This window comes from Trachymyrmex cornetzi, unplaced genomic scaffold (genome assembly GCF_001594075.2).
Source record: "Trachymyrmex cornetzi isolate Tcor2-1 unplaced genomic scaffold, Tcor1.1 scaffold388, whole genome shotgun sequence".
Classification (NCBI taxonomy): Eukaryota; Metazoa; Arthropoda; class Insecta; order Hymenoptera; family Formicidae; genus Trachymyrmex; species Trachymyrmex cornetzi.
Window position 1 is genome coordinate 523,354 of NW_017298619.1, and position 18,907 is coordinate 542,260.

Genomic DNA, 18,907 nt, shown 5'->3' on the forward strand with positions numbered 1-18,907 from the left:
CGAAAAGTTACTTGTTTCTATGTTAGGCTCTCAAAACTTTTCAGACGACCCTCATAAGTTAAATAGGCCCTATGTTTCTTTATAAAAATATACTTAGTATTCATTCTTTTTTTTATACAAGTTATAATATTTGATTTCTTCAAATTAATTAGAACCTTTTAATCAACAAATGAGTCTTATACAGATCTAGTATTAATAATTGTATCACAGATTTTTACGTCTTTTTACAGTTCTGGAGAATTAAAACTGCGTGACAAAATCAGTCATTTTCGACACTGTCGAAGATTGCTCCCGTTCTTTACGTTAAAGAAAGTCAGTAGCGCATGTTGCCATACTTGCCATTAGAAATTGATTTCCAGTTGCTAGGATACGTGGCCGGCTTGAACGCGGCCGCGCCGCGCCGGTGAGCATGCCTGCTTACCTGGCGGTCAGTTGGCTGCAAGTTGCGCGGCGCAAAGTGCAAACCATGGGCCTGCCAGACATAGAGACCATACCCGGTAAAATAATTTTTAAAAAACCAAGAAAGAGCACGCACACGCACACGAAAGAGAAAAAAAAGAAAAAGAACAGGAATTTTTTTAACGCGCACAAATTCATCACGCACTTGCAAACTTGTGGAGTATTCTGGATCACCGTAACGCCGGCCATGTAATCGATCTCTTGAACAATAGCCACAATTTCCCCGGCATTATTAAAACCCCCAACGTGTACCCTCTTGTTTCGCGTGCCGTGTCGGCGTGAAGAAACGAAAATCGATACGTCTCACTGCTATCGAGCGATTGCGAGTGCAGTCGTGGGATTCACAGTTAGTCATTCGATGACAAATGATATATTATAATTGAGTTTGTTGGAATTAATACATTACCGGCGCGGGGTCATGAAAGTTGCAAATGTACGTGATTTAAGTTGCCAAGTTTTATAAGCAATGTACAGCTTATAGAACGAGATATCTGCAATCGTTTTTCCTTGCGAATTATAGCCAACGGCATACGATTCATTCGTTAAATAAGCTTGCAAAATCGTTTTATTTAGTTGGTTCTTCAATCAGCGTTGCGTTGAATGTCCTCAATAACGAACAGTAGCTGGTTGCTTAGGAGCGTGCCGCTACCAGCACAATCCGGTCGTTAATCGGCTAATGCCACCGTTGTGGTTCATGCGAGTCATATGGTATATGCGCATTCATATCATTAAGTTACTGGTCGGCGTTATCGCGCGCTATTATATTGCAATAGATAAATGAGTTGGGACAAAAAATTCCTACTCGCCGGAATATCACTTTTAACTCGTCTGTTAAAGGAGGATGTTAAAAATAATCGATTTTTGCTCACAAAGGTGTAAGTAAAAGGAATAGCGTTTTTAATAAATTTTAACCTCCTGAATACGATAATGTTAATAAAAAGTTCAGGATCGATAGGGAACACCTTGAAAATTGAGCACATGAACATGATATATTTTTTAAAATTCCAATATTCTTGTTTACTTTTCAAGGTGTTTCTCAAATGTCACAAACTTTTCAATAATTTTGTAATATTCAGGAAATCAAACTCTACAAAAACAGCATTTCTTTTACTTATATTCTTTTCGGCAAAAATCGATCCTTTTTTAATATTTTCTAAAAAAGAGCAGATTTTTGCCCAAAAAAATGTAAGTAAAAGAAATAGTGTTTTTTTTTGTAGATTTTAATCTCCTAAATATAATAAAATTATTAAAAAGTTTGTGGCATGTGGGGAACACCTTGAAAAGTGTAAACAAAAGTATTAAAATTTTTTTAAGGAGATTATGAGGCTATAAAACATATATGTATATATTAATATTTAGGCTTTAAACAAACTACATACATGTGAAAGTTGTGTTCATAACATTCTATTTTTATTTGAGCAACACATTTTTATACATTATTTATTTTATTTGATATTAATTTTATTATTATAAACAACAATTTTTTAAATAATAAAAATCGAAATTTTTTAATATAAATATTTTAAGTACTAAAAATGACTTATGTACAGTTTCATTGAGATTCATCAATTAGTTTATAACAAAGAAATATTTTGTTTATTTACTACAATTAATGTGTTTGCATCTCAATGTAACTTTACATAAATATTTTTGAATTCATAAAGTACTTATATAAAAAGAATGAAATTTTTATCATTATTTTATAATACATTTTCATATATTTCTATTAGAGTACAAAAAAATATTACTTTTTATTGAAATAACTTTTGATCTAGATGGTTAACTGTCTCTAATTTTTTTTGTATTACTTTTAAGTGCAATTTAGAATAATGTAATTTTTTCAAGTAATTCTTAATATACAGCATTTGCCTTACAACCTCCTTAAATATATTGAGGCGTCGAGTAGATTACCGCTCGGTGTGATTGACTCGCGATTTGTAAGTCCGGGTTTAAGCGCCCACATACGCGATTTTGTAAATCTCATTTAAAAAATACATCATGTTTATGCTTAATTTTCAAGTTTCATCGATCCCGAACTTTTTATTAACATTATCGTATTCAAGAAGTCCAAATCTATTGATCTGAAAAACGCTATTCCTTTTACTCACACCTTTGTGAACAAAAATCGGCTTCTTTTTAATATCCTTCTGTGTACGTTTACAGTAACGGTGCATCTCAACTCTCTTAACTTCTTCAGACCTAATTTTATTGGAACTATTATATGTTAAAAAAAACTTTTTTAATTTGCTATGTATTCACATATGCGGTCTTAATAAGTCGTTTATTATTTTTTAATTCAATTCATGTACATACACTTTAATAAGTAATTCATACTAAATTAATTTTTTTTAAATGCTAGTATGAATAAAATTACTTATTAATAAATATTTTTCCAACATATACGTTATTATGTACATCAAATGACATCAATAGAATTAAATAATTGTAATGGATAATGTCTTCAAATTTTATACACAATACAATACGCAGGGTCTAAAGGGATTAAATTCAATGTATAGTAAACAGTACGAGAGTTAAATCGCGACGTGAAAAGAGAATTACTATTTCTTTCTCAAAATATTCTTTAACAATGTAATAATGAATATTAATCTTTAACTATTTCTTAATGCGTTTCCATTGCTATAACTTTTAATGCTTTCTGCTTATAACTTTTTTAGTTAATAAAAATACATTTACCGGAATTATATTTGCCCCTACTAAACGATTAATAAGAAAGTGGTTTTTAATAATAAAATTTAACGATAAAGGAGCATAAAATCACTGCACAGGTTGTTTTTTGTGATATTTAATATACTACTAAGATTCAGATTTAACTTAGACGTTTCGGCCAATATCTGGCCATCTTCAGTAAAAATATAAATAATCCCGCATTAGTTACATAAATTTAAACAATAAAATTCGCAGTTATACAATATATTTAAAAATCACGCTCGCTTTCATCTTGTTCCTGAGACCAAATACGTGGTTGATATGAAATTTTTTCGAACTGTGTAGAACGAGAATTCCTAAATTCTAATATAAAACTAATATGCTATTATTAATGCATTCTAATCTAATTATTAAGAAGTTACAATTCTTTACCTGTTTTTTCAGAATTCGGTGAAATTTGTGCGTCATCGTAGACAATGTAACAAAACGAACAGATGGAATATCATCGTGATAGCGTGTAAATTTTGTTTGTCGTTACTTTGTTATATGTCGGATATTTATATACGCGCAAAAATTGAGAACTTTTTCGAACTGTTCTTTAGTGAGAGGGAGAGAGAGATCTCTTTTTAAAAGAGGCAGATAAACATCAGGCAAACCTTCAGTATCACTTTGTTTATTTATATCTCTCCTTTAACTTTTTATATATATATCATTTCCAATATTCTTCGTTTATACAAAGATTGTTCTGTATCTAGAATGCTAATGTGTTTTCCAAATCTAATTCATAAACGAATAATCTCCTACTTACAACTTCCATATTACTCTAATTTTCCCCTTCTTAATTTTTCTAGCTAATATAAATACAAAAGGACGGAACACAGAGAAACACAAAAATTCTGATTAGTAACGTACTAGAAAGTTTCTTAAAAATTCAAATTAAATTATAAAGACTGAAAAATTGTCGGTGAATAATTGTAACTCCTATTACATACGAATAAAGGTATATGTTAAGTAATTGTTGGTACTATCTTTATAATCACGTATTAAGAAAATCTCTATAACTTTGTAATTATGTAAATTCTAATTAGAACTTGGAAATTCTTTACGACATTTGCAATTGATAGCGGTAACATTGTAATAGTCACACAAAAATCAACCATTTCACAAGAACTTTATACGGTCTCATACATTCAACTTCTTATATTAACTGACTATCGCACATTATTGGGATCTTAAGTCATGACGTCACACGTCCAATATTGAGACGGCCATATTGGACGTGTGACGTCACGACTTAAGATCCCAATAATGGACTGAGATTTAATCTCTTATAATTTTTAAATTGAATTTTTAACTTATTTAATTTCTGACTTAAAAATTGTATAGTAGAACATAGGGTAACTCCGGTATATACGCCGCACCTATCAAAAATTTAATTTATTAAGTATTATTTACTATATGTTTATAGTAAGCAAACTATATCAGCAAAAACTTTGTACTGTCTACTATTATGAAAAAAATATTAGAGAGAGAAATCCGAAATATTTATTTTTCATATTAAAAAATAAACTTTTTGAAACCCTTGCATTTTTGCCGTATATAGATGGGATCTCATAGAGATGGGATCTCATAGAGAGAGAGGGGGGGAGGGGGGTACGTACGGCGCTCATGAAAAATTTATAAATAATGCATATAAATAAGACGTATAATTACACAATAACTTATAAAATGTGTTTATAAAGTTTTATTAAGAAATAAGAATGGTAAATATGTAGGGTTAACTAGGGTATGGTATTATGGCCATACAGAAAAAATGGCCATGGGCCATAATTTCTCCAATAATTGATAAATAGTGCATTTTTATAGTCATTCTTAAAGATAATGAATATTTACAGTAGTTCATATGAGTACACTGTTCAAAATAACAATATTATAAATATTATTTAATATTTTTTCTTTCGACTATCTGCAAAGTTTTGCACGTGTCTGCTAAAAACTGTTATAATGTCTAATAAATTACAGTTAAGCTGCCCTAATCAACATTACATACACAATAAAAGTACGTAAATTGTAAAGTGACCTATAATTAATACTTTTATTTTCACTATTTATTTAAAAATACTATGGCTATCTTTCTTAATATCATGGCCATCTTTTCCCTAAAAATCAGATAAGATGGCCAATGCATACTTTGTAATATTTTGATAAAATTAAAGTTCTATTAAGTATTTTCTCTTTAATTTCTCTCTCTCTCTCTCTCTCTCTCGATAGTATTTGTTAGCTTCAGTGAAAGTAATATCCCAAATATTGTTAAAAAGTAACAAGAATAAATGTATGTTTTTAGCATTTTAAAAAACTATGGCCATCATACCCGAGTTTACCCTATATGAAGTAATAAATAATAATAACAATCTTCCTACATATATTACAAGTGTTATGATATGAGGTACATATTTCATGTAATGCGTTTATTGCATTTAGTGCACTGAATTCAATCTGCGCACTTTGTATGCTTCGGGCATAAATCCCACTCGCTAAAAATGCCGTATATCCCAAACAGGTGGGATATACAAGACACCAAACTAAACAAAGAATACGAAAGCAAAGCACATGTATTTTGCTACACAACATGCTTTACTATTCCACTACACCTATATATCACGAAATAACCACTAAGTCTTTTACACGTCCTACAGTAATCATTTTATGTAGATTATAATTTATGATGGCGTTATTTATTACAGTAACAAATCGGTTCAACTCACAATAATTTCATTAATATTAACAATAAGAAGCTGAAACCATAACACAATACTAATATAACATAAAGGCATGTAACAGAATAATTGCGGGAAAATTACCCCCATTCCTTCTATCTTTTCTGACTTCTGCGGCGTAAATCCCAGCGCGGCGTATTTGTCGGAGTTACCCTACTGATGAAGGCCGAATATCGGCCGAAACGTATATGAATTTCAATTTGTAATTATTATTTTTTAAATATATTACATCGCAAAATATAATCGGCGTATTGGGTGCATGCTCCTTTTTTAACTTTTGTTTAAAAATACATTTGTTTAGTATTGTTATGTTCTTTAGTATCCGGTGTATTGCAGATTGGAAAAATTTTTTACTATATATTTTCATGAAAATTATAAACAACTAAATTAAGTTAATTTTACCATACATTTGCAGTGTGTTGTTTTCGTTTTAAAGCGCGTTTAAAACACTGTTAAATGTATAGTGCTAAATTTAACTTAAATGACTGTGAGTCGCTACTACTTTTACTCAATCATATTGTTATTTTATATTAAAACAATGGTTATATTTGACACTATACATATAGTGTCAATTTGATACTATATAATGTCAAATTGACACGATGTGGTGTTAAATTTAATTATCGTTTTTAATAAAAACTAACGATATATTTAGTAGAAACAATGGCGATTCACATTAGGTTAAATTTGACACTAGAGATTTAACAGTGAAGTTAAAAAGAGATGTTGGGAATAGCGCGGTAAATGGTGTACATTTGCAATAATAAAAAAATTTTTAATGATTTTTTTATCATTAAATCTCTCTTTAATTATTATGTATATGTCGTCTAATTTATTGAATCATTAAAAAGTTTTTTGTTATTAGAACCGAGCACCGTTTATCGCTTTGACTTCCAACGTTCTTTTATAATTTTCATTGATATGTTGTATAATCAGAAGTCTTTATTATATTTTCTGTTATCTAATCTTTAACAATGTTTTTATAAATTATTTTTTATAAACATAATGTTCACAGCTATTCTCGTTCTTTTATAAAAATAATTTTATCTTATATAAATTTATCTTTAAAAAGAATTTTATTTTTTAAATTTATCTTAAAAAAATTTTATCTTTAAAATTATATGCATTTTTTAATATAATATATTTTTTCAATGTACACATATGTAGCCTCCACGATGCTTTCGATATAATCTAATCTGCTTGTATTTTGAATGTTTTGCATATGAATGAATTGCTATCCGCGTAGAATCGCTATCGACTATTAGATTATGTACATACATTGCTTTACCGAGCAATTTGGCGGCTATTAATCGACCTCTGGGTCAATAGCCTTAGAAATATAGGAACTTCTCGAGGATTATCAATCTTTCTATAAAGTGAAATACATTTGTTTTTATCTTTCCAGAATATTATGATTCTTCTTACACATTGCAAAGTTATGATATTTGTAATAGAGGTAATAACTTAAAAGACATACAAATTAAAGCTTTAAAGATGATATGAATACTAATAACACAAATTGGCGTAATATTGACTATATGTATTGGCCTCCAATATTTATCCGATATTATAAAATAGCTTTATGATTTATATTAATAATGCGTTTGAATTAAATTTTGTTAATATTGATTTTGTATTTAGTAACATGAGCTTGATATATTTCCAATGCATGCCAATATAATCAATGTTTGGCCAATGTAATTACAATAATTCAGACTCGCGTAGTTATAATACAATAAATAATGGAGAAGTTCTTGAAACGCAGAAATAAAAATATAGATACAGTATTCAATAATGCATCTTGTATATTATAACATTTTAACTCTTTTTTTGAGTCATTATCAGATGTAAACAGTCCAATATAAAAATTATATTTAATCATCCTTAACCATGCGATAAGGAACTTCTTGCATAAGAAAACTTTATGATAATGGAAATTGTTAACGAATAATACAGTGAACACACCCCAGGTCAAAAGTTTGGAAATATTTGCGATTGTTTTGCATTACATAATAAAAAATATGATATCTTTGCGAAAAATTAAACGTAGATTTAAGGCCCTATTTTTGTACTTTAAAATGCGTGATCGAAAATTTCTCTACAACTTTTTTTCACCGAGATATTTAATTTCTCATGAAATGCGAAAAGATCGCAAGTGTTTCCAAACTTTTGGCCGGGAGTGTAGATTCCACTACAAAATAAATAGTAAAACGAGATTAAAAATTGTCATAATTAAAAAAAAAGTAGACTAAAAATTGTCATAATTTAAGTTAAGAGACAAAAAAACTTTCTTCTGGATCGACAGATGTCAACATGTAAATTAGAAACATAGATATAAAAAAATAACTCAAGTAATAGAACAAAAACGTTAAAAAACCATTGAAAAAACGTTAGTAACGGTTACAAATAAACGTTTTTAATACGTTATAAGTGTCCGTGTAGAAAACGTTAGAAATAATGATCAATTAAACGTTTATGAAACCAGTATAAAAACTATTATAAAAGGTTTTTTTACTGTAAAAAAAACCATTTTAAAACGTTTACCTACAAGCTTGAAGCGGCTACGCTACACGTAAACAGATAGTGAAGGAGCGGTTAGAAAACCGTAGATTGGTCTCTCTCAAAGAGACAAATATTATATTTAGAGTGCGTAGCTGTAAATACAGGGTATACTAAGGCCCGGTTACACCAACGTTACTTTAATTTTAAGCGAGGCTTAAAACTCTTTTTTTCTTGTCTCTTTTCGGTTTTAAAACGAGATAGAGAGAGTTTTAAGTTTCGCTTAAAGTCAAAGTAACGTTGATGCAACCAGGCCTAAGGGTGCTATTTTATTTTGCGTTTCTGTCGTACGATAAATGTGTACTTACATTATACAGAACAGCTGCGAGCCCGATATTCCCAACGACCGTCCACCAATCAACAAGCGAATCATTTGCGCTTCTTTTATAATATAGATATAACTCTACCATAAAGTACCTCAAGTAAGAGCTATTACGGACAGAACGCAAATGAGGTAAAATCGAAAATGAGTTTGTGCAATAATCTGCTACACAGCTAGGCATTGTAATTTGACAAATTCATGTTTTTATTTCATTAAAATGAAATATAATTCCAATGCGATCCTTCACCACTCACTTATTCTTTTCATTTGTATCTTATCTTAATATTGTCTATAAATTAAGCTAAAACTTGGAAAATTGGGAGCTAATAATTTGCAAAGTTGAAAATATAAAAATTTAGAAATTTAAAGCTTTAAGGAAATTGTTAAAGATTGAAGAAAATACTTTCAGTCTAAAAATTCAAATATTTTAATTATAGTTTTCACTATAATTTCACGACTTACTTAAAAAAGTCTTTAATAGAATGATTCTTGATGAAACAGTTCATGTTACATTATCCAAATGAAGGACAGATGCAATAATGAATTATGCAAAAGGCCGCTGTTTGAACTTTTGATAAGCAAAACGTAAGCGTAGATCTCAAAGGATTTATCGCCGGTTTTGCGTTATTGACCTTTGCAAAGGGAAGCTGAAATACCACCGTTAATCTCGTGTTGGAACGGCATTTAGTGTCTTAACGTCTTAACGTCTTTCCGGTCCTTTTTACTTTGTGTTGGCTTTTAAATCTAATTTATGCCAAGGTTACGCAGTGATAAAACTTGCACTCAATTATATTACGTTGTCGTATCTAATATATTCATAATACTTCCACTCACATAATGTTCAGAAATAGAAAAATTTATAAAAGGTTTCGGCAATTAATTCTTTGAAAAATTATTTCCGTATTATAATAATTCATTATCGTAAATATATTAACATAAATAAGTATAATAACAATCGTATTCAATTTTTTTTTTTTTAATAATGCTGAAGCCTTGATTTAAAAATAACTAAATATTAGGTTTTCTATATGCATATACATTATTATGTTACATGTGATAAATCTAGAAAAATATAACTTCTGTTTAAGTCGAAGATTAGATTGCTGATTTAAAACTATAGTTGTTTCACATGCAAATACATACAATATAAATATATTTATGATACATTTATAACTTCGCAAAAGACCAATGTGCAATGATTACGATCGTGCGTGCTGTAAATACAGGATCAAATCTTAAAAACAATAATAATGACGATAATGATGATAATATAATAATAATAAAGATATGATTTTATAAACAGAGATTTATATTAAAAACTTTAACCATAAATTTTTTAGTATGAAAAGGAAGCTCATTATTTTAAAGCAAAAATTGAAATACGAGATTGATCGAGTATCAATCGAAAAATTCACGCGATTTGAAGCAGAAACTTGATGTTGCTTTCAATATTTAACGATGTATCGACCTTTGCACATTGTAGAGACTGGGGCAGTGTTCACGATCGGCCGTAGCAGATTCGCGGACAACATTGCGTCGCATTTCTTCATACGTAAGGATCCAGTTGTTACCATTGAATGTGGGGATGAACACTCCGCCGTTGTTTGTCGTAAGTATTAATACTATTTCTTTACAGAGGAATTTATAATGCATTAGCTCCTAAAAAGTCAATAGTCCAAATTTAGTCTGGCATAATCCAATATAATCCATCATCGGTTTCAGTGAATCATCGATATTCAAAATAAGTGAAACTAATTTACATTAATTAAATTCAGATTAGATCCAATTACTATATGGCTACCATCTTCTCAGATTGGATCCAAACTGAATAATTCGGATACCATACTTGCTCCAAATAATATTCAAATTTAATTTGAAATGAATCTAACTTAAATTATTGGAAAGAAATAACTCCATAAGAATAAAATTGACAATGCAGTTTGGTTATACCTTCCATTGATCGTTAATCAATATTGCGAAGTGTAGCGTTGACAGTAAACCATGTATTCATAATAAGCAATGTTTGCAGACAAAATAGATACTTATTAATAAACAAAGATAAGAATGCTTTTGTTATAATTTTCTTTTTTCTTTTTTTCCTGAATTTAGTTGCAAACTATTATCTATTTAAATTTAATTTGTGTATTTATATTATATTACTCAGTTTTTATTAATAACACACTTTTAAAATTACAAATTTTAATTATTATGTTATAAAATTCGTAGATTTTGTAATGCGAGACTGTACAATTCTATGTGATTTACAGCTTCTGTAGCATGCCATGTGTGCGTGTGTATGTGTGCAAGAAGTATATATAGTTTAGTTATGCTTACATAGGAATATGCACTGTCCAGTTAATCGATATTGAACACATAGTGGTTGGTGTAGCAGACATTGTTAGTGTTATTAGCTCTACGTATCTCGATGAAACGCGTACTATGTATTATTATTATTTCATATATAAAAAAAAAATATTGCATCAGTGAAAATGAAGAAGCGGCTATAAATGATAATGAAAGATAATATAGTGTTTAAATCTCGCACTCACACACTAAACATTAATATTGTGTTTATCGTATTTGCAATGCAAATTTTATTTCGTTTGTTTTCTATATTGCTATTTAAATGACAAAATTATATTTATGCATTTCTCTGTATAATTTCTCTATGAATATTTTTTTTAATCTTTACATATTTACTTGTACATGTCTACTTGCTACGCTATCTATTTAGTATCGCAATTTAAATTATGTAACCATGTGTTTATTGCTCGTAGATTTATATCTCTGGATACTTTAAATCCCAGGTTTCTTGAATATTTTGTTACGTAAATGCAGATACCATCTTAATGTTAGGAATAGTTTCTGTAGACGTTATAATCTAGGTAAATATATTCTTCAATTTTGATGTTTAGACCGCCTTGTTTCTTTTCTTATTTTAGAAACTGGCAGACTCTTTATCTTTGGCAGTAACGATTGGGGTCAACTGGGTCTGGGTCATAGAAATCATATCAGCAAACCATCGTGTGTAAAAAGTTTGTAGCCATCGTAACAGCAAAAAATTTATATTAACAAAATAACATTTAACATATTAAATATAATTACGTTCTAGGTTTAACATTAAATGGCTACGTTCTACGTTTAACATTTAACATTCTTTTTTTGTTAATATATCATTAAATTTATAGTTTCTATGAATATTAGTCTCTTTCAAAATCACTTTATCTGTAGAACATGTCAGAAATTTATAGTCACTAAATGTCAAAGTTAATTCCTTCTAAAATCCTTTCGTTTAATAAAGTGCTACTTATGATTTTAATGAGAATCCAACGTATTTTAGTTCTGAAACCGGAAAGAGTCACACACGTCGCATGTGGGAGAGCGCATACTTTAATATGTACAGGTGAGAAACGAATCATGCGTAGGAGTGTATCGTTATATACGGAATATTCCAAACGTACTTTCTCTGGATAATACACGCAAAAATCTAAATCTATGAAATTTTCTCAATATAGTATGTATCATAAGGATCTAAGTCATGAGAAATGAAAAATTAATTTTTGACTAAATAATTGGTTCTATATTTGTCAAAGCATTATCCTAAAAAAGACATTATCCTAAATATATGATGTCTGGAACACTCTTTATACATATGTACATATAACTGCTATTAGCGGATGTGAGGTATTAAGTGAGCATACCGTTTCTATATGTGGCTTTGCGTGTCATGAACTTCAGCGAATATTTGCCAAGTCATTCAACTTCAAACTTGTTCTTTGAAGGGATCAACTGGATAAGAACTCTCTTAAATGGCACGCCACTTTGCTAACTTTCTAAGTAGGAATTCGAGATGTTAATTTTGATCAAATGATTAAGATCACTTCAGGCAAATAGCTTGCAAAAATATTCTTGCAACTAATTTTATCAAAGGATCTTCTAATTTTCTATCTGAATTAAATATTTATGAACGAAAGTGTTAAATTAATTTTTTTATTTTATTGTCTTTGTACAAACGGTTTTGATTTGATAATATGTAAACTTTTTAATTTCTTAGTTAATAAACATCACGAAGAATTATGTTGAAATGATTTTTAGGTGCCCAAAAAATCTTTGCATGCGGCAGCAACCAAGAAGGTCAACTAGGTCGGGAAAATTCCGTAATAGGTGATAGTTCCAGTTCTCCAATCTTGGTCTACGATTGTGGGCTCGCTGGACCACGGATCGTCCAACTTGCAGCGGGATCGCATCATTCGATGGCTCTGACAAGCGATGGAGGAGTTGTGGCCTGGGGAAGCAATCTGGAAGGACAGTTAGGATTACCAGAAATTTCAGGTTTAGTTTACAAGCCTATGAAGGTCCCCATTCCTGAACCGGTAAAGGAAATCAGCGCGGGATATTATCATTCAGTTTTCTTAACTGGTAATGTGTGTTTGATAATAACACTTATTTTTACGTGATATAATAAATTATATAATAATTTGAACTATACGTGCAAATAAATAAAAATTTATGAATGTTTTATGTTTTTCTTCTACAAAATATTTTTTTCATATTCGTTTAGTGCAAAAGAAAATAAACTATTTTAAGATATTGATCCAAGAAAATAAAATTGAGTTCCAAGAATCTGTCATTCTGGAACGTCAGTACACTTTCCACAAGATAAAATCGCTTCCGCTACTCGCATGAACACAAGAGATTGTAAAGTATATTAGCATGTATATATGTAATTCGGCGATATGGCTTGTTTCCAGAAAGTGGTCTCATTTATGTCTGCGGCGAGTCGGAAAGTGGTAAACTCGGACTAAATATCAACTTTTCTACTCAAGTTGCACCGAAACAGATGCAATTACCGATACCGGTACTTCATGTCGCATGTGGTGGTCATCACACATTTATACTAGCAGGTTGGAATCAAAATTTTGATAGTAATATATTTTAAATGCGGCTTTAAATTTGCTTCGCAAATCTGTGACTAAAAATTCTGATATGATATTTTTTCATTTTTTGTATTCCAGAATATTACAACCTTTTCTCCCACAAATTGATGTAAACGTTCTATGCTTAACAAAAAAATAAATTCAGAAAGTTTTATTAAAGAATGATATTTGTTTTTATAACAATTTCAATATTTTGTTAACTTTCCTTTGGATCTTATTATTACCTTTTCCAAAAAAAAAATTCAATAAATTGAGAGTATTAAGTATGGCTTTATCATAACAGGGATTTTTTACAAGATTTGTAAAAATTAACTATATATATTTTTAGAAAATGGCAATATTTACTGTTCCGGTAGTAACGCCAGTGGACAACTCGGTATGGGCATAAATGTTAACGAGACACATACACCAAAACTTCTTCCACGCGGAGCTCTTCAAGATGAAAAAATCGTCAAGATTGCTTGCGGTGAAAGTCATAGTGCTATACTTACTGGTAATTAAAATTCTGTTTTAATCATCATGTTCTGAAGTCTGTAAACCTTTCATTAATTGCATTATAATTATTAATAACAGAGTCCGGCAAACTCTTCACCTGTGGCGATGGCCGACACGGAAAGTTGGGTCTAGAAGAAAACGAAAATAATGTTCACGAAGTAACATTTGCTGTCAAGTATCAAGAACTTTTTGTTTCAAATGTAACTTTGTTTCTTCTTTTTAAATAAATATGTATCACATTTTCATTGCATTCTAATCGTTTTGTGCACTTTGTAAGGTCGCTTGCGGAGGATGTCATACGATATTAGTTGGCCGAAGACATGAAATAGATTATCAATCGCGACGACAATCGGACTCCATGGTAAATGCAATTATATTATGCAAGATTTATATGACGAATGAATTATTAATTATATTTTTTATTTTTAATTAATAAATTTGCTTATGGGTTCTTATCAATTTTAGGAACAGAAAAAAAGTTCTCTACCTCCTTTAAAGCTTCCTATAAATATGCAGAATGAACATCGAATGGACAATGTGGAAAAATCGACAGACGAAAAGGATGATTCACATCATCCTGATAAAATTAGTGAAACATCCAATAATAATGACATGCAAACGAATTCTTCGCCAAAGGAAGATTCGCCAAAAGAAAATACAGATATTGTTAATAACAAAGAAATTTCACCTTCAGTAGAAGACGAAAAAATTACAAATTCATCTTCAGAAGTTATTCGGTCAGAAAGCTCTCAAGAAAAAGCTCAAATCGACGATGAGGATCATAATAATGAAAATATTGAAAGCAAAGAAAATAATGAAAGTCAAGATATTAATGAAAATAATGAAAATAAAGAAAATAATAAAAATATGGAAACAGCAGCGATAGTAGGACAAGATGTTGAGGAGTGTACAGAAACAGAAGTCTCGATAAAAGAGGAAAAGGAACAGAAAACAACGACGAATCCTATACCACCACCGAAACCACCGAGACTAAAATCTGCAAGTATCGAAGATGCAAGCGAAAAAGAATCTTCAAAGGAGAACGAAGAAGATGAAAAAGAAAAAGATGATGAAGAGATAAAAAAGAGTAACAAAGAAAATTTAAGTGTAAAAACAGCTAGAAAATCATTATCAGCAATTTCGCAAAAAACTGTGGAAGCTATCGAGAATTCGATAGAAAAAGTCGAGGAAGATGAAAACACTGAACAACCAGAGAAAGCAGAGATGGACATACAGGACGATGCTGATGTTGTACAATCTCCAGCGCCGCGAACAGGTAAAACAGGCATGTCTCTTCTTTTTAAGAATTAATTAAAACCACACGTCTTATAGTAGTCAATTAAAACCACCAATCGAATGTAGAAAAGTTTTGATCTGAATCTTCTCTGAGGTGATATTTCTTGTAATAAATGCTATACAGCGATTTAAAATGCATAATATATTATAAATAAAAAATAATATATTATTAAATTGCTTGTTAATTTAATTTAATGATATCTAGTTTGCAAATTTTTTAGAACAAACTCTCACTCCAAAAGAAAATACTGCTACTATTAAAAAAGAATGAAAATATCACTCCTGAATAAAATAGCAAATTTTTACTTTTTTGGAATGATATTTCACTCTTTTGGAGTAAAATTTCTTTCCTTTGGAGTGAATCTCTCTCTTCTAAAAGAGTGAAATCTCACTCCAAAAAAAGAATGAAAATCTGCCATTCTTATTCAAGAATGCAAATATTTTTACTTTTTTTCATTAATGGCAGTATTTTCATTCTTTTGAAGTGAGATTTCATACCAAGATATTTAGAGAGTATTGTGTATAACTCCAGTTTCAGTTTAGGACTGTATTTTAGGACCAACAAATAATCAGCGCGCTGTTCGCATAAACTAAAAATTGTAAAATTCATGCAAAAATATTATTAGGCAAGATCCGCTTTGACCGAATAAGACCTCTACACTTTTTCACTTATTTAAATTAAAAGTTCAATTTGCGAGAGAGAGTTTATATTTTTCAATCAGTTATTAATTTTAGAATATTTGAATTTGCGAATTGCACAATTGATTATTGTCTTTTAGCTAAAATGGCGAGATTGTTCAAAGGAAAACGGCAGCAAGAGGAACAAAATGGGACTAAGAAATCAAGCAGCGCAGAAAAAAGCAATCCGAAAGCTAAGGTATAGCTGAAACGAAATAAAAAATATTTCATAGAGGATATAATTTTATTATTTTATAATACGATTATTATTGAATATTTTTCTTTGTATTTTAGTCGAAAACGTGCACAATTCTATGATCAAGAAAACTTTGAAGAGACATTATAATTCATTATATTTTTATAAAATATATATTTACGATATATGTTTATCGCTGGGACCAAAACCGTTATGGAACCGGAAATCTCCAATAATCAATATAAAAAAATAAGTATCATCGATCGATACGTTTACATAGAATTAATATAACTTCTGTATTATGCATATTGCGTCAATTCCTACCTTTCATTTACAGCGACGAGACTCTTCAATAAAAATTCCAACTAACAATAAGTTAATAAGATCTTTACTAGACACTGTAAATATAAATTATAGGAATTGATTCATATAATCAGAAAGACGCGCCATAAATCGACATGTTATAGTATATAAGATAGATGGCAACAGAATATGAAAATTGTATAGTAATATCTGGATAAATATGTTTTATTAAAGTCCAATTACAAAATTCTATTCGAGCAATAACAAGCTTATCTTACAGTGTTTTCATCTTCGGAATAGATTACAAGTACTAAAATGTGATACGTAGTTACATTGCGTCCTCGATGTATCACACATTTGATTGATTGTCAAATCATAATTAACTTACAACACATCGACGTCGTTTAACATTAACCGTAATTATCTAAATTTTTTTCCAATATTCTTCTATAGCTAGAGCTGCATTCCTTTGATCAATTAACCGAAATTAGCTTTACACAAATATAAATATAGCGCTAAAGTTGCGGTGCAATTGATCTTACTTCTAATCGACGTTGTTTTATCATACATTGCCGGCGATGGTATACTTAACATACGATCACTAATATTGCACTAGATTTTATGGCCGAGTACGAGTAGGAGACACGTTGAGAAGAAGCATCGTCTTACGCGCTATCCTGTTACGATCGCTACGAGTGAAAGTTTCGTCCATTTGCATAATTGCCAATGAAACTTTTCCCCTCGTTGCTCTCTATTCAAGTGCATACTGCATATTATTTATAAATAAAGATGGAATCACAGACACAATAACATATTTTACATGATCTTGGGATCTCTCGCGATACTAAAAATTATCAGGTAATTCTTGATTATTGTGCACTTACAAACATCCATCAAATTCCAAAATTTTGCCTATTCTTCCATAATTAAAAATGGAAAATGTTACTGTATTACACTTCATTATAACTATATAGTATTATAATGGTTGCGTGTTACTTTCACACATTTTGTGAAAGATTGTAGATATATATATTTGTATATACATATATATGTTATATAAGTATTATATATAGTATATACAGGGTGAGGTATACAACTTGCACATCTCGATAAACTATAATATAAGTTGAATGAAAAACTGTTATATACAAAAATTGCATGACTTCGAGCCATTACATGGTAATACAATGTACATTTTTTTATAAGTGGGGGCATTAAAAAAATTTCAAGGTTAATTTCATTCTTTAAATTGAATTATATGAATTTTTTACATAATATGATTTCTCTAACCATTCTCTACATATAAAAGTATTAAGATAAAGATATCAAAAAATTAATAGTTTACAAGATATTTTTCGGCATATATTGAACAAAAATGCATTATCTAATGGCTCTATCGAAGTCATGCAGCTTTTGTAGTTTTTCATATACCTCACCCTACACACATACACACACACACACACACAACATATATTTATATATACATATATATATATATGCGTATGTATTCTTTGGCGAATTCGAATTCCATTAAACAACGAAACTTTCTGCGGGTTTCAACTGAATAAAATGAAGAAGACTTTTTACATACAAAATACAAACCAATTTTGGCTGTACATATTTTGTAATTGATTAATTAATCCTCTTGACCGTCAAAACTTTGGTGTACGCAGTCACACAAAACGCATTTCATATCACACCATGCCATATCATATTTCGCAGGAGCTGGTTCAACAATTTTAATCTTATTACCATATTAATGACGCCTAGCTTTAATTTTTAATCTAATTTTTAGACAAGGTGGCAAATTATATTCACAAATAACAAAGGAAATATTTATCGTATATACATACGTTAATTTATTTAACTTTGTAATAAAATTGAATATTAAAATTGTATATATACTCGGAATGCTTAAATCCAATTTAAACGATGTAGTTCCAAACATTTGAGATTAATTATAATTCCTAATTAGCCTAGAAATATTGATAAACGCGTACATGGTTTTCGCTTCTATTTAATAAAATTATAAAACCGAAAATATATATGTAAATAAAAGGTTTGTAATCTTTCAGTAAGTTGCATAAAAAAAAAGTTGTATAAGAATTAATTAATGAATAAAATCTTGATAAAAAGTTATTTCTTCACATATATATATATAAATCTTTGATCCTTAGCGCAAATCCTATATCCCGCTGAATACATACTAGTTAAA

General features: G+C 29.7%; 1 protein-coding gene across 1 annotated transcript; it reads left to right on the forward strand.

Annotated features, from left to right (window-relative positions):
• The first annotated feature begins 323 nt into the window (after nucleotides 1-323).
• On the forward strand, nucleotides 324-16,876 carry LOC108763898 (X-linked retinitis pigmentosa GTPase regulator). The gene is given in 13 exon segments (XM_018511820.1): nucleotides 324-389; nucleotides 392-497; nucleotides 10,271-10,396; nucleotides 11,730-11,822; nucleotides 12,128-12,190; nucleotides 12,883-13,206; nucleotides 13,539-13,691; nucleotides 14,053-14,217; nucleotides 14,298-14,419; nucleotides 14,497-14,580; nucleotides 14,685-15,495; nucleotides 16,295-16,392; nucleotides 16,488-16,876. Coding segments are annotated over 13 exon segments (2,235 nt in total). The 3' UTR covers nucleotides 16,512-16,876.
• Nucleotides 16,877-18,907: the final 2,031 nt, after the last annotated feature.